The sequence below is a fragment of the Notamacropus eugenii genome, chromosome 1 (assembly GCF_028372415.1).
Source record: "Notamacropus eugenii isolate mMacEug1 chromosome 1, mMacEug1.pri_v2, whole genome shotgun sequence".
Taxonomy (NCBI): domain Eukaryota; kingdom Metazoa; phylum Chordata; class Mammalia; order Diprotodontia; family Macropodidae; genus Notamacropus; species Notamacropus eugenii.
The window spans coordinates 334,747,997-334,773,328 of NC_092872.1; the positions used below are offsets into that span (position 1 = coordinate 334,747,997).

The window sequence follows — 25,332 nt, forward strand, 5'->3', positions numbered from 1 at the left end:
GCGGTGCCGCTGACAGAGACAGATCCGAGCAGCTCCGAGCAGCTCCTGCAAGCTCTGCCATCTCGCCCGAGTCTGCAGGCAGGCTGCATCGCCCTGCAGCTCTTTAAAGGGAAGCCTGGAGCCCCCCAGCCCAGCCCCTAGCTCCCTGCCGCCCGCCCGCCCACCTGCTGCCCCAGCTCGAGGCCCCGCCCTCTCATGAATATGCAGGTGTCAGGCCGCTGCGTGGAATGGGTGAGCGAGCTGTCAGTCTGGGCTCCCGAACTTGTAGGGTGTCAGTGAAGGGGGAGTGAGGGCGCCCAGGGAGAGGCTGGAAGCTCTCTGCTGCAGCTAGGCAGCCAGTGTGCACCGGGAGCTAGAGCCTGAGCGGGGAACCAGAGCAGCGACGGCGGCTCATGCTCCAGGCTGCGCTCGGGGAGGCGTCGGGCAGCGACCCGCACGGACCGGCGCGGCGGCTTAGAACGCCTGCAGCCCTGCCCAGCGCGCGCTCGCCGCCGGGGAGCGGGAGCCGAAGCCGCGGTGGCACGGCCCTGAGCTCCGGCTTGCTCCCGACTGAAGCGCGGCTCCGGCTCGGCGGGCGGCTCCCGCGGCAGCGGCAGCGGTAGCAACAGCCACAGCAACAGCGGAGAAGGCGGGCGCCCGGAGCCGGCGACCGAGGCGGCTGAGGCGGCGGCTGCAATGCTGGAGCCGAGCCGGCGGATGGCGGCAGCTCGCCTGGGGCTGCTGTTCCTCACCATTTGGGTTCAGGTGAGGGGCCCGGCGGACTTCTCGGGAGAAGGATCCCCGCAGCCCCCTGCATTGCGGTGCGGAGGGAGGGGAGGGGAGGGAGGGGAGGGGGCGACTGCCAACCCTAGGGAACCCAGGCGTCTTCTCCCCTGCAGCCTGGAGCGTTTCCTGGCCCTTTACAGGGAGGGGCCCGAGAAGGGGGGGGCGCGAAGTTAGGGGTCCCAGTGGAGGGGGCGCCTTTTGCGCTTTACCTCTCTCCAGCCTCCGGGCAGGGGTGTGGGCGGTTAAGCCAGCCAGGCTTTTGCCTTGTGTTTTTTTTTTCCCAGGGACGTAAAAAAAACAAAAACAGAACCACCCTCGCGGTTTGTTTGCCAAGCCCCGGAGCGTGCGGGGCAGCCCGCCTGACGCCGCCGTGGGGCACCGGGGGATGGCGGCCGCGGGGCTCCGGGGCAGCCTCTCCGCGCCGTACTGCGGACGTCTAGTCCGGGTGCGTCCCCCGGCTTGTTGGCTCCGGGGCCGGTGACGCGCGCCCTTACCCTCCCCGGATCGGGGCTCCGGAGGGGGGGCACCGAGCCCGAACTGCGCGTTACCTGCCCCCGCCGGGGTGGCCGTGGCTGCCCGGGACGGCCGCAGTCCCTCCCCCGCCCTCGCCCTGACGCCCCTCTCCTCGAAGGCCACCTGCCGAGGCCCCGCGCGGGGCAGGCTCCCCAGATGCCGCAGGGGCTGGGGCCGGGCTGGCCGCTGCCCCGAGCGAACCTCGGCCGCCCTCTGGCCCCAGTCCCCACCATTTGATCTCCCCTCTCCTCCCCTCTTTGTGTCTTATTTTTAGGCGGCGCGGCCCATGGGATATTTCGAGCTGCAGCTGAGCTCGGTGAAGAACGTGAACGGGGAGCTCCAGAACGGCGACTGCTGCGACAGCAACCGGACCGCACGGCCCGGCGGGCCGGGCTGGGGCTGCGGGCGGGACGAGTGTGACACCTACGTCCGCGTCTGCCTCAAGGAGTACCAGACCAAAGTCACCCCGACGGGGCCCTGCAGCTACGGCCAGGCAGCCACGCCCGTGCTCGGTGGGAATACTTTCTCCTTGGGCGGTGGTGGCAGGAGCGGCCATCCCGGCAGGGGCAGCAGAGACAAGGGCCGGGTGGTGATCCCCTTCCAGTTCGCGTGGCCGGTAAGCGTGCCCTCTCCCTGAGCCCAGGCTCAGGCTCCCTGCCCTCCGGGGCGGCTGCAGCGGGGCCGGCACCCGGGGGAGGGCAGAACGCTTGCCGATGGGCGGGGGCGCTGTGCTGTGCCGTGCCACCGAGGCAGCCCCTTCCCTCCGACAGTTAGGGTGGAAGCGGCTTCTAGGTGGGGCTTCGCTGCAAGTGGGGGGTGGGATCGAGGGCTTGCGTGTATCTGCATGCTCCAGTGTGTGTGTATGGGGAGGGGAGGAGGCGGAGGTGTATCCCTGGCACCTGGGCTCCTTTAGAGATGGTATAGGGGGTGGTGGTGGTGTAAATCAATCCCACTTGGCTCCCAGGGCTGACTGAGGAATCTGTGCCAGGGCTTTACAATGGTCGATGTTGGTTTTATGGCACGGTGGTAGAAACTGCTTTCCAGGCCCTGGCTGGTGCCCTGCATTCTTGGATGGGCTCTTACTTAGAATCCTTGAAGCCAAGGCCTACCACAGAGCTCTGCATACAATAGGTGCTTAATAACTATGCCACAAACTTCACGACTCCTATGTCTGATGAGGTGGCTTCCGAAGAAGGAGGGGTACATTTTGGGGAAACCTTCAGAGGGGAGCAGAGATTCTGGTTCTGTTGCTTTTAGGCCCGGTTAGGGAAGAGCCTAGAGAAATTTCATGGTTTCAGTCTAGACTAGAAAAATTCTGTTCTTACAGGCCTACTCCGACCCATTGTGTACCCAGATCAGATTGAGTATTTATGGGGGAAGGATAAGTGGGCCCACCTGGTCTGAGATTGAAGGAGCTTTTAATTTCCCTAAAGCTTCTCCTTCCACTCCTAGTGCCTAAGAGATCACAGCTAAGGCTAATTAGCTTCATCCTTGGCCTTGAGAGCAGGGTGGGGGGCGGTCCTCATCCCAAGAGGCAACTGTGGTGTAGTGGAAAGAATACTAGATCGAGTCAAAAAAACCTGGGCGGCTTCAGATTTAGGCTATCTGCTTAAACTTAAGTGACTTTGGGCACTAAGCCCTCTGGACCTAATTTTCTTATCTTTAAAATTAAGGGAATTGAACCAGATCTTTAAGATTCTCTTCCTCTAAATCTAGAGAAAGGAGTTTGCATGTGATCCTAATGTAGGGGATGTATCCATAAGGGGGCAGAACTATGTCTGTGATGGGAAATATTTTTCTGTTCCTGTGTATATGTTCTGGGCTGGACGTTTTTTACTCATGGAAGTCGAGGGGATGACTTGTCGGTGCTCCAGTGACCAGCAGAAACTTGCCTGGAGGAAATAAATACTAACTGATCTAGAGGGAAACACAACACACCAACATTTAGGTTGGATACCAAGATACTTAATGGAAATGGGACTTTTCAGAGGCTGGAACATATTTTCAAGAGAAGCAGCATAGATGTTTAAGACCAGAATAGACCCCTTTTCCTGCTGTGCCTAAAGGCAGAGGGATGGACTGGATGACAAGGCTCGTTAAATCCAAGGCTATTTTTGTGAAATTCATTCAACATTTGAATAAGATATAATCCTTGCTTTTGAAACACCTAAGGACTTAGTTATGAAAGCTGGGATCTGTGGGACTAAAACAGAAAATAAAGGACATGTCTTAAAGGCCAAAGGTGTTCTAAAAAGGTGTTCAGAGAAGGGAGATGTCATTGTAGGTTGGGGTGGGAAGGAAAACTTTCCTGGCAGGTAGTTTCCTTGTTAAGCTTGGATCTTGGGGGAAAAAATGGATAGGATTTGAGTACGTAGTAAAGAAGGAGAGTGAATAACATAAGGGAATATGTGGAGGCTGAAATGAAGGAAGGACTCTTTATGGGGATGGCCAAGAGCCCTGCCAGGCAGGAACAGAAATATGTGTAGGCAAAGAAGCAGTTGAGGGGTAGGTGGCAGCCCGTCTGTAGAGAGCCTAGAATACCTGAGGAGTTTTTGGTCTTTAGCTTGGAGACAAGAAGGAGACATCAGATTTCTGAGAAAGGAAATGATGTGGTGCTGTGTTTTATGGAAATGACTGGCAGTTTGGACTGACTGATATCTGAGGTCTCTAATGTTTCTGTGACTTTTCTTTTTTTGATGAGGACCTTTGAGACTAAATGCCAGTCATGAACCTGCTGTCTAATACCTTGTTTCTTCTATAAAGAAAAGATGGTAGGCCAGGTTTCTGAAAGGTTCTGCCCTGACTTTAGGAGTCCTGGAGAGACTGTGTATGGTAGAAGAAGAAAAGACAGTAGTTGTTGTTCCTTTTACTCCCTTATAAATTCTTAAGAGGCCACACACAGAAGGGGCTTCAGGAATAGCTTAGCTTGCCTATTTGTTTGGCTCTGGACTCTCCCTAAGTTAAGTTTGACCTCTGAAGTCCAGAACATGACCCTATAAGAAAAGCCAGCTCTGATCTGCCTGCTTGTGACTTTTCCTCTGATATTCCCTATAATCTCGTAGGTAAGATGATCACCTTTCAGATACTTGAAGGCATTTGTGATAGAGAAAACTTATTGTGATTTTGTCCTCAGATGACAAAGTAAGGAATAATGAGGGGGAATTCCGAAAAGGTAGATGTCAGCCCAGTGTTCCAAAATGAAATGGGCTGCTGCTGCTGCTGAAAATTTGAATTTCCCATTCTCGTAGTGTTTTATAAAGCATTTCCCCCACAACAACCCTGTGTTTATTTCATAGATGATCAGCTCCATTTTGCAGGTAAGGAAAATGAAGCTCTGAGGTGTTAAATGCCTTGCCCATGGTCATGTGGTGAGTAGACTATGGTTAGAACTTGGGTCTTCTGATGTCAGTTTATTTTTGTAATACAGGATGGAATTGGAGAAGACCTCAGAGATGATAAACCCCTTATTGGACAAACAGGGTGCCTAAAGTCCAGAGAACTGAAGTTACATGCTTAAGGACAAAGATAGGATTTGAACTGAGGTCTGATGATTCAGTACTTGTTTGAGGACCCTACGTTGTCCTCTATTCCACCTTTCACCTCCCACCAAAAAGAGAGGGCAGGGGCATCTTAAGGAATCAATATTTTCTTCTGTGCCTGTTTTGATCCTGTTTTTACTAGGATATTTGTCTTTTCCAGAACACTTGTTCCCTGGTTGGAGTATATAGTCAGAGAAAGAGAGAGAGAGAGAGTGAATGAATGAATTAGTGAGACAGAGAGAGAGAGTTAGTTTAGTTAAAGTTTAGCTCAGATCTCAGCCAAACCAGGTGCAAACAGCAACCCTTGTCCTCCCAGGTGTGCCTCAATCCCCAGTCCTCCTAGCACCTGCCTGCCTGAGTTCAGGGACACAGATGGATTCTGTTCTATTTCCCAGCAGTGGGATGCCCTTTATTCAGTAATTCAGTGAGTTGGAGCTGCAAAATAAAGGTTGAGATGGAAGCAGTTCTTGGCTTTGTACCTAAGGGATTCTTGAGAATCACTAGTTGTGGCATGAGGAGGAGAACTGTAAGTTCCCTCTTGTTAGCAGGGACAGTCCAGGGTGGGCCATGCCATACTGCTCCTGAGTGAATGAGGAAGAAAGTGTAGATTCAGGGCAGAGCCAGCATAGCTTATGTTTGGATGGCGTGGGCAGGTTTGGGCATATGTCCCTATTTCAGCGGGGAGCCCTCTATCCTGTAAGGGTCAAAGCTATCTGAGTCCTGATGGTGATGCTGGCTTATGAGTCTAGGCTGCTCCAAAAATTTATGAATTTTGTGAACCTCTGCCTTGAAGGAAAGCACTGTCCACATCTCTGATCCACATTCTAGAAAAATCTAGAAAAATCATGCAGTCATATTACCATAACATTTAGGGAAAGAAGGAACCATGTGGCTAACCTAATCCAACTCCCTTTGTAGATAAGGAACCTGAGCCTCAGAGAAGGGAAATTATTCATCCAGGGACACAACTGGCGCTCTGATCTCAAATCATATTCTTTCTCCTTCATCAGGCTCCCTCTGGAGTTTGGCTAGGGGGTTAGGGACCTCCCCCCTCACTCTCCCTTAGGGAAAAGCAATGTATTACTAGTTGGGATGGACTTTAGACAGATAATTTGAATTTTTCCCACTCTTTCCAAAGTAGAGTTTGGGGCAAAGAAGAGTGCTGCCCCAGGGAGAATTGCATCCCAGGAACTGAACAGCTTGAGAGCCACCTGTGAAATGAATGCTACTAAGGCAGGCACCTCCCCCACTTCAAAGATAGTTACCGTAAACAGGGCAGTTAAAAAAAAAAAAAAACAACAAAAGTCCTTGCACTGAATATCCCTGCAGGCCCGTTCAGACTTGCTTTGTGAGCTTGTCATCTGTACTTGCATGATGCATTTGGGATGAAGCCAAAAATGTTTTAAAATCACTACCTTAGGATGTGTTTTTTGCCCGCAGTTGGCAGAGGTGGAGGGAAGGGAGCAGCCAGAGGAATGTGGCTGGCGGACTTTTTTTTTTCCTCTTCTGCTTTTCCCCACCCCCATGGACCTCACCTCATGGTTCTTCAGTGACCCCAAACCAGGGGATTTACCTGGCAAGGAGCTGGTATTTAAGTAGGAAGTTAGTCAGGGTGCCTTGGCTCCACGTGGCTTCTACTCGGTGAGGTGGACAGGCAGTAGAGAGTTGGACTGGTCTAGAAATGCTGGTGGATGGGGTCCCTAGCATCTTTTCATGTTCTGAGAATTGAGTAAAGGGGTGTATATTTGAAGGGGGATGTCATAATTTTCAAAGCCAGTTAACATAAGACAAGAGCATTGTCTAGGAGAAAGAAATTGAATTTGAAGTCAGAACATGTGGGTTGGGTCCCAGTTCTGATGCTTGCTCACTACGTAGCCTTGGTCAGTCCCCTTCTTTGTGGGCCTCAGTTTTCTCTTCTGTAAAATTAAGTGGTTGACTAGACAAGTCTTTTCTATTTCCAAATTCTATGATCTTACAAAAATATTTTTTATGAAAAAAGTTATAAAATTCTATGATTTTATAAATTTATTTTAAAAAATATTGGTTTGGGGAAGAAATTTTGTCAAATATAGGGGTAACCAAATCTAGTCCTCACTGCAGGAAACGTAGGCCTAGGGAAAACTAGAGGATGCTGGGCCTGATAGGTTTTGGCTTTATTCTGCTTGCTTCTTTGAACTTTAGCAGAACCTGTAGGCCTTGAATGCCACATTGATGAAACCGACCAGGACTTTTTACCTGCCCAAAATTTGCTTGGGCAGATTGGGCCCAACTAATACTTTCTCAGTGTCTTGCTGACTTTGGTTAGAAAACAAAACCTAGTTTCAGGGTATCTGTGCTTTCCCATGTATATACTAGTGGTTTGACCCTGAACCAGTCTCTTTCCTTCTCACATGCCTGCATTCACCCTTTTGTTGTAAAGTGAGGTAGATGGACTAGATAATGAGTTTACTTCTACTTTTCAGTATGGCAAGCCTTGTGTGTGACCCTTCTTCCATAGCTTTCTGTGTTGGATACTTTTTTAGTCTGTTTGCGTATATGGGTGGGCCTCAGGAATACCATGTCACCCCCCCCCCCCCCATCCCTCCTTTCCCTTTAGCAGTTCTCTCCCTCCCCCCAGGAGAGTGAGTCTCCCTGTCTCCTGACTTGTTAGCCAGGAGCATGATGATATTTGCCTTGGGTTGCCCTGACTTGCTCCCCAACCCCTCAGCATCTCAGAACTTGGGGCTGGAACTTAGAGCTTCAGGGCCTCAGCTCCTCCCTAGGAACCTTGCTTTTATTTTCAGCTCTGAAACAGCTATGTTGGAGGCTAGATCAAGCATTTTTGTTTTATTTTATAGCACTTCTTTTATGACCACAACACAAGGTAGAATGAAATTTGTCTGTGCATCTGATTTTTCCCTACTGTGATAGATTAAGAGTTAACTAAGGCAATGGACCATATCTAATTTCAGTGTGCTGTGGAGGAGATAGGAGGAAGAAACTGATCCCATTCCTACCCTTGTGGAGTTTAAAGAAAGGAGTGAGGAACAGGGGGCAGAAAAAAATCAGGCCTAGTTCCAGTGATCAGGCACCTTGGGAGACAAAAGAGAAGCAATTCTTCAAGGCATTCATAGTTTGGGGAGACCTGATTCAATGAACATGATCAGAGGATGCCACATCTTGAGATTGAGGAATAGATTAAGTGTAAGATGCTTAAAAATATATGTAGTATGTGTATATACATATACATATATACACATACATATACACATATATACATAATATATACACATTATATATTATATATACATTGCACACACACACACACACACACACACACACACACACACACACACACATATATATATATGTTCTAAAAGTCCTGGGGTTATAGAAAGAAGAGGCCAGTGTTGACTGGATTTATATAGGAAGCCTTCCTGGAGGAAGTAGACTTTCTGAACTATAGCTTTTTAGTGTAAAATGTTCCACAATGCAAGTATCGTATTTTAGGGAAAAAGTTCTTTGCCTGCTGGCCCTAGACCCCTACCATTTAACTCTTAGTTTTCCAGCCTCCTGCAGTAGCCAATATACCTTTTGTTCTGTATTGTGGGACTCATTCCTTTTGCTACCCTTAGTTCTGCCTGTCCTTCCCCCTCCCCATCTTCCCTCTTCTTATGTGCGTGGCTCCACCTGTGTTGTCCCCATGGCCCTGACAACATGAGGCAGGAAGATGGAGCTCAGGTTTTTGGTGACAATTCCTGCCATTCCCTTCTGTGTTAAAATTGCTATTTATAACCTTTATATGTATCTGTTTAAGTGAGTAGAAGGGCTGACTCTTTCCTGGTGTCTAAGTCTGCGCTAGCTGAACTTAGTAGTTGCCTTCATAGAACTTTGCTGCTCCTTATCCTCTTCCTGACCCATGAATTCCCCAAGGGTCCATTTTCAGATAGCTTCTTGGTCGTTTTTTTTATCCTCTTTCCCTTGGCAATCTCATTTACTTCCATGAACTCAACTACCAATTCTGCACAGAAGAGCTCTAGTTCTGACTTCTCTCCTACCTTCATCTTCCTCTGATACTTTTCCATTTGCACCCCAAACAAAACTTATCTTTCCCTTTAATCTTATTCTCCCTTCTGCCCACTGTTTCCTTCAGTGTTGCGCCATTTTCCTGGTCTTCCATGTTCTGTTCAGAACTAGCAAACTCTCCTGAGTTTGTACTTGTGCTCACATGTTCCTTGGCCTGGAATACATTCCCTTTCTCTCTTTGCCTCTTGAATTTCTGCCCATCTCTTAAAGCCTAATTGAAATGCCACCTCCTTCAGGAAAGAGATTAAACATCCCCATTTCTTTCAACAAAGCCTCAGATGGTCTCCTTTCCAATTTTCCCTTAATGTTGGAAATGATGACCCCCTCTGATCTCATAAAGCACTTACCCTATATTGTCTGTTGTGACCATGAGCTCCATAAGTGAAAGAACTGTGTCTTATCTAAACTTGGTTCTCTCTAGCTCCTGACACAGTCCTAATGCTTAGCATAGTCCTTATGAATATGCTCACTGAATGAATGAAGAGTGGGGCAGCCTCTGCTTGGGGTAAGGGGGAGTGGTGATGGTGTTAGAAATGAGAACAATCTGTTCTGTTTCATTCTTTAAACCCCTGGGCTGGGCCTGGAGGTCCTACTGAGCAACAGAGTGTGTGTGTATGTATGTATGTGTACGTGTACTTATATATATTAGTACACACACATATCTCTATCTATCTATACTACATATGTATATTAAACCAGAAAAGTGGGAGGTGAACAGGGGAGAGAGGAAACAACTGAGCATCTGTTTGGGAAGACTTCCTGGAGGAGGTGAGTTGGGCTTTGAAGAATGGGGAAAATTTGGCTTGAAGTGGGTATCCCATTTAGGGTAGCAGTCTGAGGAAAGTCATGGAGTTAAGAACTGCTGGGGACAGTTTGCCCCACAAGACTGTGTCCTGGCATGTAATGGCAAGCCCAGAAGGTTAAGATCTGTTTGGAAATCTACACAGACGGCTGCTTGTGACCTTGCAGCAAGCTGCCATGGCCTTGGACCATGATCAGAGAAGCTGAAATGTGTGGTGGAGTGAAAAGAGCAATTGATTTAGAGTATAGATAACTTGAATTTAAATACTGGCTGGCTGTGTCACTACATGTATGACTTTGGACAATTACTTGCCCCAGGCTTTATTTTCTTCTATAAAATGAATGAGTTGTTCTATATGGTCTCCAGGATCCTTTCTCAGCAGAAATAATATTCTGCATGGCCTTCTTGTAGAAATAGTCTTTTCTTTGTGTACCTGATGACTTCCATTGTCTAATTTCTGAGTGTGTGTGTGTGTGTGTGTGTGTGTGTGTGTGTGTGTGTGTGTGTGAAGAGACCTAGAATAAAGAGGTTGAATAGGATTATTTGGAGCATGCCCAAAGAAAGGTAGTTAAGATAGACAGAGATACTGAGATCAGGCAATCTGAGGATATGTTATTGGAGATGTTAAGACTAAGGAAGCAAAGACTTGAGGAGTGAAGCACAATTGAGGAGAGCTTTCATTTTTAAAAAACTGTTTTTGTGGAAGAATGATTAGACTTGTTCTGCTTGAGCCTAGAAAGCAAAACTAGAAATAATTGGGGATGTGGGGTGTGGAAGGTAGGGTTTATAGAGAAGCAGATTTCAGTTCCAATAGATGGAAGAACTTCTGACCCTGAGAACTATCCAATAACAGAGTGAGAATAGGTTTGTCCTCACCCAGAAATATTCAGGTACTTGATCGAGGCCTCTTCCAGTTTTGAGAATTTATAATCTATGACCCTGTGTGTAGAAACCTAAATGCTGAATTTCTGGATTCCCTGCATCATTTCTTACAGGGAGTCATCTCATAATTGTCAGAAAAACAGTTCACTTGTGGTTCACAAAATGCTCTTCTGGATTTTATCATGTGCTTTCAGTGACAGCCTGGTGGGTAGGGGAGTAAGCTTTTTTTTTCCCTACAGAGGTTTGGACCCAGGTCCCAGGGTCTGTGGTGGTTGTCTTACATGCCTCAAAGAGGACCAAAATACCATCTTGTGTGTTGGGGTCAAGGTACAGTGTGGCTGATTAGACCAATCTGAGTTAGGAAGACTCTACCACAGGTTGGGCACAAATAGTCCATATGAACATTTGGAGTGAAGAGGTCTCTAAATTTGTGCTTTTGAGCTACTGCAATTCTGCTTTGCTCATAGAACATAACATCTTCTTTGATATGGGCATGCCATGCCGGGTAGGCCTGTACCAGTGTCTCCCATGTCTCACAATTGATTCCAAAGTTCTTCAGAGAGAACTTGAGAGTGTCCTTGTATCACTTCTGAACTCCAAGTGAGTGCATTGTGTGAGTTCTCCATAAAAATAATCTTTTAGACAAAAGTACATTTAATATTCAAACAGCATGGCCAGTCCATTGGAATTGTGCTCTTTGCAGTAGAATTTGAATGCTTGGCAGTTCAGCTCGAGAAAGGACCTCAGGGTCTGGTACCTTATCCTGCCAGGTGATCTTCAGAATCTTCCTAAGACCATTCAAGTGGAAGTGACTCATTTTCCTGGTATGGTAATAGTAGACTGTCCAGGTTTCACAGGCATGCAACGATGAGGTCAGCCCAACAGCTCTGTAGACCTTCAGTTTGGTAGGCTGCCTAACACCTCTTCTCTCCCACACTTTCCTTTGGAGCTTCCCAAATACTGAGCTAGCTCTGGAAGTTTGTGGTTCAGCCTTGTTGTCTGTATGTACATACCTGAAAAGTATACTGCCAAGGTAAGTGAATTTATCCATAGCATTCAGAATCTCTCCATTTGTTGTAACCAATGATTCCACATATGACTGGTGCAATTCTGGCTGTTGGAGAACTTGTGTTTTCTTGATGTTAATTGTTAGGCCAGAATTAGCACGTGTCAGAGAATCAATCCATACTCTGTTGTATCTCACTCTTAGAGGCTACGTTGAGTGCACAATATTCTGAGAACAAAAAGTTGAGCGCTAACTCTCTCTACATTAGTCTTGGTTTGTAGCCTTTTCAAGTTAAATAATTTACTACCAGTGTGGTAGCTGACCTTGATGCCATATTCATCCTCATTGAAGAAATCTAACAACTTTGCTGAAAACATCATGCTGAAAGGCATGGAAGCAAGCACAGAGTTTTGCTTCACTCTGTTGATGACTGGCAAAGCTTGAGAGCATCATCCATTATCCATGCAAGTTTGCCATTGTGGACCTCTTGTACAATATTGATGAACTTCTCCACACAGTCAGATTTTGCCATGATCTACCAAAGGGTCTCTGGTACTAGGTTTGCCTTTTGCCAAGAACTGTACCAGGTATATAATTCTGGCTGTAGTGTTTCTCTCGTTAGCTGCCAGTGGTGAGTTTGGAGTAGAGGGGCCCTGAAGGCAGGATGGAGTGTTAAATATGGATTTTACTTGGATTCCATGGCAGCTTGGGGATTAGACCCTAAAGACAGGTATTGTTGGCAGTGCTCTGGAAATTCTTGTTTGCAAAACTATTCCCAGCTTCAGGATGGAAGCCTCCTATCTCTCCAGTATGTTAGCCTCCTATCTCTCCAGTATGTTTAGGACATCATCAAAGTTGGGCCAGTTGAGTTGTAAGAACTGATAAATATATGACAAATTTTGAAAATTGAAAAGATTAAGAATTGAGGCCAAACTGTAAGGTCACACAGGTAGGAAGTGGAGTAAAATTCAAATCTAGGTCTTATTTATTCACTGTGACGATAAGATAAGGTGAAGGGTTGAGGTTGGGCCCTTCCGGGTCTGCCCAGCCAGACCTTTCAGTGGCTTAGACTTGGCCTGAATCTCTGTATGTGATCTTTGGATGATGGGTGTAACTTGTAAGTCTTCTGGGAGTTGAATATATGAATTGATAGAAATGGGGAGTAGTATGTGTGTGTTATGGTTGAGAAGTCACTTCTTATTCAGTGTGGGATGAGAGATGGTGTGGTGTGCTGGACAGAGTCTTGGTCTGGGATTCAGACCTGGTTTCTAACTCATGCATTGCCACTGATTAGCTTTGTAACCTTAGGTAAGTCAGGCCTCCTCTTTGGGCCTCAGCCTCTTATCTGAATAACAAAATAGTTGAGTTTAAATGGGTCCTTTTAACTCTGTGTGATACTAGATTGTTTGAGGAATTCAAGCAATTCAGGTCACTGTGCATTTTGAGCCTGCCAGGTGACCAGCTCTGTCACTTGGTTCTTGGCTTACAGCCCTGGGCAGATTTCCCTTTGGAATTAATTCAGACTTTGAGAGGTAATCTCAACAAACATTGAGAGACAGCATGCTGGGTGATAGTAAGTGACTTAGAATAAGGAGACTGACCTGGGTTTGAATCTCATGTTTTACTAGCTATGTTAATCCTGGCACAATCACTCTTTGGCTCACAGTCAGTAAAGACTTATTAAGTGCCTACTATGTGCCAGGTACTATGCTAAGCAACAGGGATATAAAAAGAGGTACAATACTGTCCCTGCTGTTAAGAAGCTCACTATCTAACAAAGAAAAAATAATACAAACAAGCTGTCTGTGGGATAAATATGAAATAGTTAAGAGACAGAAAGCCACTAGAATTAAGAGGGTAGAATGTGACATTTTAATTGGGACTTGAAAGAAAACCAGGGGCCAGAGAAGAGGAGGGAGAACAGTCTAGGTATGAGGAAAACTGCCAGAGAAAATGCCCAGAGCTGAGATGTCTTGTTCGTGGGACAACTGGCCCAGAGGCCAGTGTTACTGGATTGGAGAATTTTGGAGAGTATGGTATAAGAAGACTGGAAAGATAGGAAGGAACTAGGTTATGGAGAATTTTGCACACCAAACAGAGCATTTTATATTTGATCCTGGAGGCAATAGGGAGTCATTGGAGTTTATTGAGTAGAGGGGTGATATGATTGTATTTGTGCTTTAGGAAAATCACTTTAGTGGCTGAATGGGAAGATGGCCAGGCAGACCCACAAGCAGATATTGTAATATCCCAGGCTTGAGGTGATAAGGGGCCTACACCAGAGTGGTAGCAGTGTCAGAGTAGGGAAAGGGTGTTGTTGCAAAGAGGGAATCAACAAACCTTGGCAGCAGATTGGATATAAGTGGGGAGAGAGAATCAAGAGTCGAGGATGTTAGTTCCTCATCTCTAAAATTCTAAAATGGATCATATAATTCAGAGCTAGAAATGACATGAAGATATCAGCCTAAGTTTCTTATTTTACACATGAGGAAACTGAGTCCCAAAGAGTGAATTGCCAAGGGTCAGCACAATAAATATAGTTCTGAAGACAGCTGCAGCCAAGTGGGTGGTATCAGAGCATCACTTTTCTAGAAAAGAACTGAGTACAGGTCCAGGAAGGAATTCAAAGCTTAACTGGCTGTCTCAGTAATGGTGAACTCTGGGGTCTGCTGAAAGATTTCTGAGAGAATGATTTAGTAAGCTGAGCCTTCTGGGAATCTTCTTTCTTTCTTGTTTGGTAACTCAGTCCCTTCTCCCTCATGGTGGTGTTTTTCCTCCCATATAGGAGTTCACTATTTTCTCTCCCCTGCTGAGATCTGACAGCTTCTTCAGCATTTTGATTTCTCTAGGAGTTAGGAGGTTTTTCCTTTTTATCCTGGGATTCTTAACCTGGGGTCCATGAACTTGCTTTTAAAAAGTTTGGTAATTATATTCAATATAATTGGTTTATTATGTAATCCTATGTATTTTATTTAGTTAATTTAAAAACTTTATTCTGGGAATGTGTCCATAGACTTCACCAGAATGCCAAAGAAGTCCAAACAAAAAAAGTTTAAGAACCTCTGCTTTGTATTGATCCCAGATCTACTTATTTATAATGTCTAATCACTTGCCAAGATAAACAGGTCTCATCCTTCTTTTCTATTCTTACGGATACTGAAGTTAGCTATCATATCCCCCTCTCTTTCTTTCTTCAATCTTAGCATCCTATTTTTTTTCAATTTACTCTGATATAACATGTCTTCAGCCTGGTTTATACTTCCCTGAATGCACTCCAATTTAAAAGTGCCCTCCCAATGCCACCCTGGTCCTACTTAGCTTATTAGCTTAGAATTACATTGACTTTTGGGCTTTTCTGTCACATTATTGAAGTTGATTAAAGCTGTAGTCCTTTAAAGTGTTTCAGGTTGTTTTTTTTTAATGTAAACTGTCTTCTTAGTCCTACAATCTAATTCTTTCCTCATACTCTAGATTATTAAACTAGAAGTATAGCACTTGAAATTTAATTAGGATGCACATTGCCATATAAGATTAGTTCCAGCATTTGTAGCCTGAAGAAAACCTTATGGGACCACAATTTGGTTATCTAACATGTTACCTACTACCTCTCTCAGCTACATCTTCATAAATTTGATAATTATGCCATCTGTGCCTTCTTCTAAGTCATTGAGAAAAATGTTAAACAGCTGAGCAGCAGAGGGCCAAGAACAGATCTCCTCTCCTCCCCCAATAATCCTCTAGATACTTTCTTCCGGATTGGTATCAATCCGTTAATCAGTTCAGATTATTCAACTGGACCTCAGTCATAGGAAAGAAAATGAGTTAAAAGTAGGCCATATTGTAGATTTTTATTTGAATATAGATTGGGCTAAGTGGTTGCTCAAGTCCTTTCCAACTATGAAATTCTACAATTCTAGTAAGTGCTATTGTGATGGTGTGTGTTTTTGACTCCCATACAAGAGTCTGCTATTTTCTGTGCTGGAGAACCTGAAGTCCTTGTGCAAAGCTCCTCATTCTGCTGTCCCCCTCAAAAGAGAAATCATGAGGAACTTAATCAAATGCTTTCCTGAAATCTAGCTACATACTGTCTACAACATTCTGAGCTATCATATCAGTCTAGTCATGTTGTCATCAAAGGAGAGAGGAGGTTAGGCTGACATGACTTGTTCTTAATGAAACCACACTGCCTCCCTTGTGATCACCACTTTCCTTTCTCTGTGCTCATAAACCATCCCTTTAATAATATGGTCTAGAATTTTGTCGGAAACTAAATGTTTCTGGCCTAAGGTAAGAAGAATTCACTTTCTCCCTCTCAAAGTCAGGACATTTTCACATCTCTACCTTAGAGCAGCTTTCCTGTTTTCCATTGTTGGGTTTTTTTTTGTTTGTTTGTTTTTAAAGATCTCTGATAGCTGACCGGAAATCAAATCTATTAGGGCTTTCAGAACCCTGGCACATGGTTTGTCTAGGGCTGATACCTCACTGTGAGGCACTGTTGCCTCCTCATTTACTGGGGGTGTCACGCCCTGTCAGTCAGTTTTGTCTGGGTCTTCCCAGAACCCAAGGTGACTTTGTGCCATGTGGAGATATTGAAGTAGTAATAATAATGACAATAATATAGTACTCTTAAGGTTTTGAAGAACAGTTTGCATAGAACTCATTTGAATTTCTCAATTGTTGTTGTCATTGTGTTCGTCCTTTGTTGCTGAAGAAGACTATGCCATCAGAGAAATGATGACATGACTTGCACTTGACTTTGTTTTGAGTGAGGGAGGGCTGTGCAGGTCACCAGCCTCACTTCTCCTCCAGAGCCATCTGAATCCAGTGACCAGATATTCATCAGGATGACTGGGGATGACCCAGGATGCACTGAGAGTCTTGGCCCCTTTAGGCCAAGGTTTATGCAGGTACTCACTTAGGGTGAGGTAACCCATTGAGTGAATTGGCCTGTTTAAAAAGTAATCAGGGGATGGCCCCTTTACTGAGGCAAAGAAAAATATCTACATTACGCTGGGAGGTAAATAGCAACAGTTACAATTGATAATCACTCTTAAGCCAGGAGGGTCCAGAAAACAGCCCTTAAGAGGAGCTTGGGCAGGGGCCTAGTGTTGTCCAGTTTATGGGTATCAGAGAGCTGTAGGTTTAAGATTTTGGGAAAGGAAAGGAAAGGAAAATGAGGAAACTGAAGCATAGAGTAGTTAAGTGGCTTGGTTAAGTGACCAGACTAGTGTCTGAGGGACTATTTGAATCCATTTCTTCCTGTCTGGATCCAGCACTTTAGCCCCTAAACCCCACCATCACCCAGTAAGGATTTTGTGGAGGTGATTTAGATTCAGTGGCTATTTAAAAACAAGCTGTTCCCAAATTGGACATAATTTAATTCAGCAAGCATTTATTCAGTGCCTACTATATGCTGGGCACTGAGAATACACGAGGAGGAGATAAAGATTTGAGCTAGAGTAGTGGCTATTTGAGCAAAGATGAAGGTCATATTATTGTGGAAGTACAAGTAATGAGATTTGGCAAATAATTGGAATGAGGATGACATAGAGATTGTGGAATGGTGTTGCTTTTAGCAGAAATAGGGAAGTTAGGGAGAGGGGTGAATTTTGGAGGAAAGAGCCTTGTTATGGAAATGTTGAGCTTGAGATTCCTGTAGTAGTAATGATAACAATAATAATAAGAATTTATGTTATACTTTAAGATCTGGAAAGTACTTTACATATGTCATCTCATCTGATCCTGACAACAGATGTTGTGAGATAGACTCTATTATTATTCCCATTTTACAGATGAGACGAAACTGAGAGAGTAACTTGCATGTGGACACGCAGCCAAGTAGCTGGGATCTGAACTCAAGTCCTCCTGACTCCATGTACAATATTACTGTGCCACTTCTAGCCATTTGGAAATGTCTAATTAGCATTTTGTGACATGGGATTAGAGCTCAGGAGAGAGACTAGAACTGTATGCATAGATCTGAGGGTCATCAACGGAGAGATGATAATTAAACTCTTGGGAGGTGATGGGGCCAATGAGGAAGCAAGTATATATGTAGAGCAGAGAAGATGAATAACCTAGGATTTTACCAAGGACTGATGTCAAGTTCCCTACAGTATCGTCTTTCTTTACCCTTTTTGAAAATTGGTCCACTTGTCTATTTGTAACCCTAGCATCTTTCTCATTCTTCATGATTTTTCACTGACCCAGCAGTCATATTCATTAATTCTTTTAGTACCCGGGGATATAGATTACTGGGAACTAGTTCAATAACCAACAAGTAGACCTGCTGGAAAAACTGAATTATTTCATTCTTGACCTTCTTGCTACAAAGAAAACCAGGAGAAGGAAGTTGTAGCTAAGTGAAAGAATGGCACACAGATATTCCTTGGAGAGACAAAGAAGAGTTGATGGAATTGGTTGTATGCCCAAGGACGGTAACAACAGTAGCAAAAGCCATTAACATTATTTCATGGTATAATACCAATATGCCCACTCTCCCATTTATAAAAAATTGAGTCATCTTTCTGTACCTGAATTGAGAACATCCTTGATAAGGAAAAAAAAAACCAGATTTTGACAAGTGGTAACCAATAATAGATAATATCTTTACCGGTTTAAAATTGACTGAAAGATGTGGAGACTATATCTTATTTAAATGGACAATCTATAGAGTTTGCTTGTCCATAGGTATATCCGTAACAAGCAATATGGGTGAATACAAGTTGGGCCTGGAATTGAACAAGAGCTTAGACAAATGGACTTTGGAAAATTGCCAAGCTCTTTTAATGATTCCCCAAGTTTTCCATGAAAGTAAAGGCCCATTTTTTTATACTAACATTTTCTTGGTGTGGCTAGACAGCAGTGAAAGTAGGGGGGAAGGTCTCTGATGAATTAAAAATGAAAGTCATATGTAGGACAATGGAAAGATTCCCAGTAGGTATAAGTAAGCTCCAACAAATAAATGAGGAATTTGAGCAACAGGAGTAAAAGATATCAGGGATATGTATGATAATAAAAAATGGGCATGAGAGGTCAAGTGGACAGTCAGAGTATTTGACAGACAGAATACCTCTCGCTGTCATGAGAAAATGAGGTAGGTCTCCAGAATGTTGGATGGACTCCCTGTAGTGTAATATGGGCAAACAAAAATGCATGAAATGGGCACACATGGGAGGGTTATAGTATGCATTGTTGAGGGAAACCACCAAATCAATGAGATTTAAAGATCCATGAGTATTAGGAGTAGTATTCATCTTCCATCAGCCACCATCTTTTAAAAATCCCTTTATGTAGCTTTTTGTTTGTTTATTGGAATTCTGTTTCTGTTTGCAGAATTTCCTTTCTGATAATTTCTCTTCCTCCTTGGACTGGCTGACATAGTCTGTAGAATTTTAGGCCTTAGGATCAGTCAGTCAGGAATATGTTCCCAGTGGCACTAGTGCTGCGAAAAGGTAAAAGCCAAACTGATCTCAGAGAGCTTTCTAATGAGAGAGCTCATTTGATGTTGAAAAACATAACATAACTCACTTCGCATGTGAAATTAGTTGCCAGATCTTGTGATTTCTGCCTTCACAACTTCTCCCCCATATACCCCTTTCTCTCTACGTCAGAAAGCTCGTTAATTCAAGATCCTCACCTCTTACCTTGACTGTTACAATAGCTTCCTAACTGATCCCTTTGCCCTGTATTCTTTCTTCCCAATCTATGTTCCACCTAGTTGCCAAAGAGATTTTCCAAAAACTCAGGTCTGACCGTGTTATCCCTTATGCAGAGTTGTACAACTTTCTCTAGTTTTGTTGAGCAGCGTATTTATGGAAACCAATGAGGAAAATAGTGGAAATAATTCAGAATAGAATTTGGCAAGACATGAATATTAATAGGACACAGAGTAAAGTTTTTGAAAGTAGAGTTGAAGTGATTCATCAGTGGGTTGAGATTTGTAAAGGAAGACAGTGTAACCAGAATCGGAATAATAATCCAAGAAATAACAGAAGAATAGGGGGCTTGAACATCTTGGTGGGCATAAAGACTAAATTTAGGAGGAATAAGGCGTCAGAAAAGATGGAATCGTACAGTACGATCTGCTAAAAGAACATGATCAAGGGTGTCACCATCCCTGTGTTTAGTGGTAGGTCCTCAGAGTTGAGGAGATTGAAGAACTGGGAAAAGGGTGTGTTTGAGGGGATACCAGCATGTATATTGTGAAATCTCCTAGTTTGAGGGCAGAAGTTGTGGTGAGGAAGGCTGTAAACCAAGCATTGAACTCCTTGAGGAAGGAGGAAAAATGTGTTGGATTCAGTAGATAACAACCACCAGGATCTGGAAAATTTGGATAGTGTGAACTTAAGAGATGAGGTTGCTGAGTAATGGCGGTAGAGATAGCAATGGAAAATAAGGATTATTCTGACTCCCTTGCAGGACCACTGAGTTGGGGCTATGAATGAAGGTGTAACTAGGCGTGGGGGATAAAATAGGGCTCTTTCATCCTCTTTCAGAGAGGGTCAGGGGAAGCCAGGTCTGCATGAGTGCCTACTATTCTTTTGATTATCTGTGAAATCTACTTTGCTAAAATCTAGGGTACATGTCATATTCGACCTGGTTTTCTTTTCTTTTTTTATCATGAATATACATTCACGTACAAGGTTCCTTTTCTCTTTAAACTTTTTAAAATTTCAAACTATTTTATACTAAAAAAAGTATTTCTATATACACAAACCGAACATAAAAAGAGGATTTTATGTGAAGCCATGAATTAGACCACTACATTTTTTTAAAGTATATAATTGTATCTATAACTTTTAAAAACCTTTTTGTCTGTACTTTCTGAACTCCCTTCTCTCCTCTGTGCATGTAAGAAATGTTACAGTAGCCCTCTTTTTGATGACCCCCCCAATTAAAAATGGAAAGAAGAAATTAAAAAAAAACCAACCTCATGAGCAAATGAGCAAGTCAAGAAAAATGAAATCATATGTCCAGACACGTTATGTTCGCATGTATGTGCAGACCTTGTATCCATTGCCTCTCTGTCAGGATTTGCTTCATCAGAAGTTCTCTGGTAACATGGTTGGTCATGGCATTGATCAGAATTCTTAAGTCTTCCAAAGTTTTTCTTTACAGTGTTGCCATGCCTGTATAAATTGTTCCCCTGGTTCTGCTCACTTCTCTCTGGGTCAGTTTACATTACACAAAATGTTCTGAAGTTGTCTTTTATGAGATAGCTAGATGGTATAGTGCATAGATGCTGGGCCTGGAGTCAAGAAGACCTGAATTCAAATCTGGCCTCGGATGTTTCATGACCCTGAGTAAGTCATTTAACTGAGCTTCAATTTCCTCAATTCTAAAATGGGGATAATAATTCTATATACTTCCCAGGGTTGTTGTGAGGATCAAATGAGATTATAGTTGTAAAGGGCTTGGGTACAGTGTCTTACATAGTAGATGCTAAATATGTGCTTATTTCTTTACATTGCAGTTTTTTGGGTACAATAATATTCCATTACAGTCATATACTACAATGTGTTCAACCATTCCCCATTTGATGTCCATTTCATTTCTTTTTTTCCTCCTTTAATCCCATCTTTAAGATAAGGAAATTTGTTTTGCTTGTTCTCCTAGATGTTATCTTACTTGTTAAATACCCCAACCCTTCCAACAACTAGGTCTTCTGGCTGACCTTTTGGTGGTGGGGTGGAAAAATTCACTTACTGTAGTTTCTCATTGGATTTATTGATCATTAGCTGGTCTGGTGAGGACTTCAGGGTTTTGCTAGCCTAAGTATGTGGACATTGGTGGTCAGCCCCTGGTTCTAGGGTGGAAGGGTTCTCTTCATTTCTTCTAGAGCAACCAGGACAAGAATTGGTTTCAGAAGTTTTTCCTTATGGGTTTTCCCTCATCATCTTGAAGGATGATGTTATTATCAAGATAAGGCAAGAAAGTTCTGTTTTTGGTAAAGAGCTCCTGCGGATGTTTGAATATTGAAATTTCTAATCACTGCTATGTTAGACCCAAGTGTCAGTCTTGTTTCTTGAACTCCTTATTTTATTTCTTCATTCTCTCCAGGAGGTCAAAATATTCCCACAACAATAAAGCATATGTTTATGCTAACGTTGATGTTCATCCAAATGCATTTCACCATGTTTCCCCCCTCTGACTCTTGGATTTTTTCACAAATATTTGTCCACAATGTACAGTGTTATTCACATTCCCACCACTGAAGCCTCCGTTGCAGTCTGTGAATTACTAGATGTTTCTACTACCATTTTCCCAGGATGCAGCTATTCTCTTGTATCCAGTGTGTGTATGTGTAATCTGGGACCTGAAGGACTTCAGTATCCCATTATTTATGATCTTCTAAGTAAATGGAATGTTAGCTCTTTGATGTTAAGGAACCTCATTTTGTCTCCTCAGTAACTGGCAATACTAGTTACTTAATCATGCTTGTTGATTGAGTAGATTTGCAAGACTCTAGACAAATATGTGTATCTATTTTGTATGTATATATTTATATGCATATACATACATAATATTATATATACACATATGTGTGTATACATTTACATATGTATATACACATGTACATGTATATACACACGTGTGTATATGTATATATGTGTATGTATATATACATATATATACACACACACATACATATACATATGCATGCAATTAGATGACTCAGTGGATAGAGCATTGTGCCTGGAGTCAGGAACACCTGAGTTCAAATCCAGCCTCAGACACTTAACTTGTTGTGTGACCCTGGGCAAGTCACTTCATCTCTGTTTGCCTCAGTTCACTGGAGAAGAAAATGGCAAACTTCTCCAGTATCTGTGCCAAGAAAATTCCATGGACAATATTGGCAAGCTGTGGTTCACAGGATCATGAAGAGTTGGACACAACTGAACAGCAAAAACATATATGTGTATGTGTCTTTGTGTGGCTTTTTGCATGTGTATACACAAACACACACATATAAAATTTTTTAAACTGCCCCTTGGTGGCCTTGGTAGTCATATTATATTTCTAGCCAAGAGCCTGTCATTGCTATATTCTAAACTGTGATCCAGCTCTTTTTTTTTTAATTAATTGATTTATTTGTTTTCAGTTTTCTACAATCACTTCCATGTATCTTAGATTTTTTTCCCCTCCCTTCCTACTCCCTCCCCGAGATGGCATGCAATCTTATATAAGTTCTACACATGCATTCTTATTAAATACATTTTCACCTTAGTCATGTTGCATAGAAGCATTAAAATGAATGGGAGAAACCATGAAAACAAAACAAAACATAACACAAGAAAAAATGGTCTGCTTCTTTCTGTGATCCATAGTTCTTTCTCTGGATGTGAAAAGCGTTTTGCCTCAAGAGTCCACTGGGGAACTTTTAGGTCCTTGCATTGCTGTGAAGGGCTAAGTCTACCAGAAAAATTCCTTACACACTGTAGTTGTTGCTGTGTATAAAGTTCTTCTGATTCTGCTCCTTTCACTCAGCATCGGTTCATATAAGTCCTTCCAGGCCTCTCTGAAGTCTTCCTGTTCATCATTTCTCATAGCACAATAGTATTCCATTATATTCATATACCACAACTTGTTCAGCCATTCCTCAGTTGATAGGCATTCCCATGATTTCTACTTTTTGGCTACCACAAAGAGAGGTGGTGGCCTCCTATAAATATTTTTGTACATATGGGACCCTTTCCCTTCCCCATTTCTATGATCTCTTTGAGATACAGTCCTAGAAGCAATATTACTGGGTCAAAATGTATGCACATTTTTGTAGCCCTTTGGGCATAGTTCCAAATTGCTCTCCAGAATGGTTGTGTGATCCAACTCTTAACCAGCTCTTCCTTCTCATAAAGTTTTTCCCATAAAGTTTTAGGTTTTTTATTAAAAATGTGATGATCCCTGTCATTTATCTCCACATGAATCCTTAGATATGAGTAATAAGTCATCAATTTGGCAAGTCTTGGGAGATTCCTTGTCCCATCTCAGGGAGATACTAGATCTCTCTGTTGTCAAGTTGGCAAGTAGTTGGCTTGAAAATAATAATGCTTAAAAATCATATATAGCACTTTAAGGTTTGTAAGCACAAGCCTCATTTGATCCTTACAGTAGCACCGGGAAGTGGGTACAGTTATTCCCTCTATTTTACAGTTGAAACCGAAAGTGAGAAAAGTTAAGTGACTTTCCAGGACTCACACAATTTAGTGAGACTGAGGCGGCTGGGATTCAGAACTGGATCTTACAGACAGCAAGGCCAGTGTTCTCTGCCCACCATACCAAGCTTCTTCTGCAGCCCCTAGGGCTACCTTCTCAGCAGGGAGTCCCAGGCCATTTCTGCTCCTTTCTTCATCAGAGCCTGATAAGAATGGTCTTTGTCCCGGTGGCACTGTGGAGTACCAGCAGCTGCTTCCTACTTAGAGGTTCCAGATCACTCCTCTGTGGGAAAGATCATCATGCCCATTTTATAGCTCCAACCATTTAGTGGTCTTTTTCTTCTCTCATTCCTTTACCTTCTAACTTCTTAAAGTAGATCAAGATTCCCTCTTCAGATCCTCATTCTCTTCTGATTTTAAGTTGAGGGACCCATGCTTTTTTTTTTTTTTTTCAAGAAACATTTTTTTTTACTCCTGATAATTATATTTGTTATATATTATGGAGGCAGCCTTGAAGCCAGGAAGATCCGTATTCATGTTTCACCTCTGAGATCCTACTGGGTCTGTGATCCTAAGCTAGTCATGTCCATGTTCTAAGTAACTTTGCAAGACCAAGTTGCAAAGTGCTGATCTGCATTGGTGGAAGCAATTTCCTTATCCAGTTCCCTAAACTAAAATCATAGGGATGTCATATCTTTTTCCCTATCCCTAAAAACTCACATTATTATGCTTTAATGTTTGCAATACCCTTTCCTTGCAACTCTCTGAGGTAGATACAGCAAATATCCATTTGACAGTTGAGGAAATTAAAACTTAGAGTTTGAGTGACTTGCCCATAATTGGACAGCCAGTGAATGTCTGGAACAGGATTTGAAATCAAGTCTCCTAACTCTAGGGCTGAGAGTCTTTCCAATACATCCATTTCCTGTTCTTTGACTTCATTGAGATCACTAAACCCTTGACCCCTTAATACTTTCCCAGGCAATAAACTCTGCTCTGACTTCCCTTTCCTTCCATTTTAACCTGATAGTTAGCCATCTCAGTATTAAACTGTTCTCCACTCTCGTATTCCTCATGCCTTTGTCCTCTTGCCACTTATCTCTTGCCAAACTTCAGCCCTGGGTAACTCCCTTCATCTGTCATCAGAGCTAGAGGCAATCACACAGCTGTATTGACTGGGTACATCATAAATTCGTGTTAATCCAATTTCAGCTGCAGCATACCAATCCTATTCATCCTTCCTAATTGATTCCCTACAAAACCTTTTTTCAGAAATTCTTTTAGCCCACGCTTTTCCCTCTTTCTCAGCTGAGCATCTCACTTCTAATTTTCCTAACAAAATTGATGCCACTGTCCTTTTCAAACTCCCTCTTCTCGCCTTTTCTTCATCTCAAAAATCCCTTGTTATGATCACCTGCTCTCCCTTCCTTTACCCTGATCTCTCTGACAGTCTAGTGGCTCAATCTTGCTAAGCCCAGTCTCTTCATATACCCTTAATCCCATTGCCTCCTGTTTTGTACTGCAGTTTCAACCTCAGACATCCTGTCTCTTTCTAATCTGAAACCTTGTTCTATCCACTAGTTTCTTCCCTACTTCCTTCAAACA

The 25,332-nt window shown here is 43.3% G+C and overlaps 1 protein-coding gene across 2 annotated transcripts in view; it reads left to right on the forward strand.

Moving 5' to 3' along the window:
• Positions 1–290: 290 nt before the first annotated feature.
• The window catches only part of JAG2 (jagged canonical Notch ligand 2), a 146,897-nt gene continuing 121,855 nt past the window's right edge, over positions 291–25,332 (forward strand). For both annotated transcript variants that reach the window (XM_072629831.1, XM_072629832.1), the window contains exons 1-2: positions 291–744; positions 1,553–1,894. In XM_072629831.1, coding sequence (XP_072485932.1) covers positions 676–744; positions 1,553–1,894 — 411 coding nt within the window. In that variant the 5' untranslated portion in view covers positions 291–675. The remainder of the gene's footprint in view (positions 745–1,552; positions 1,895–25,332) is intronic.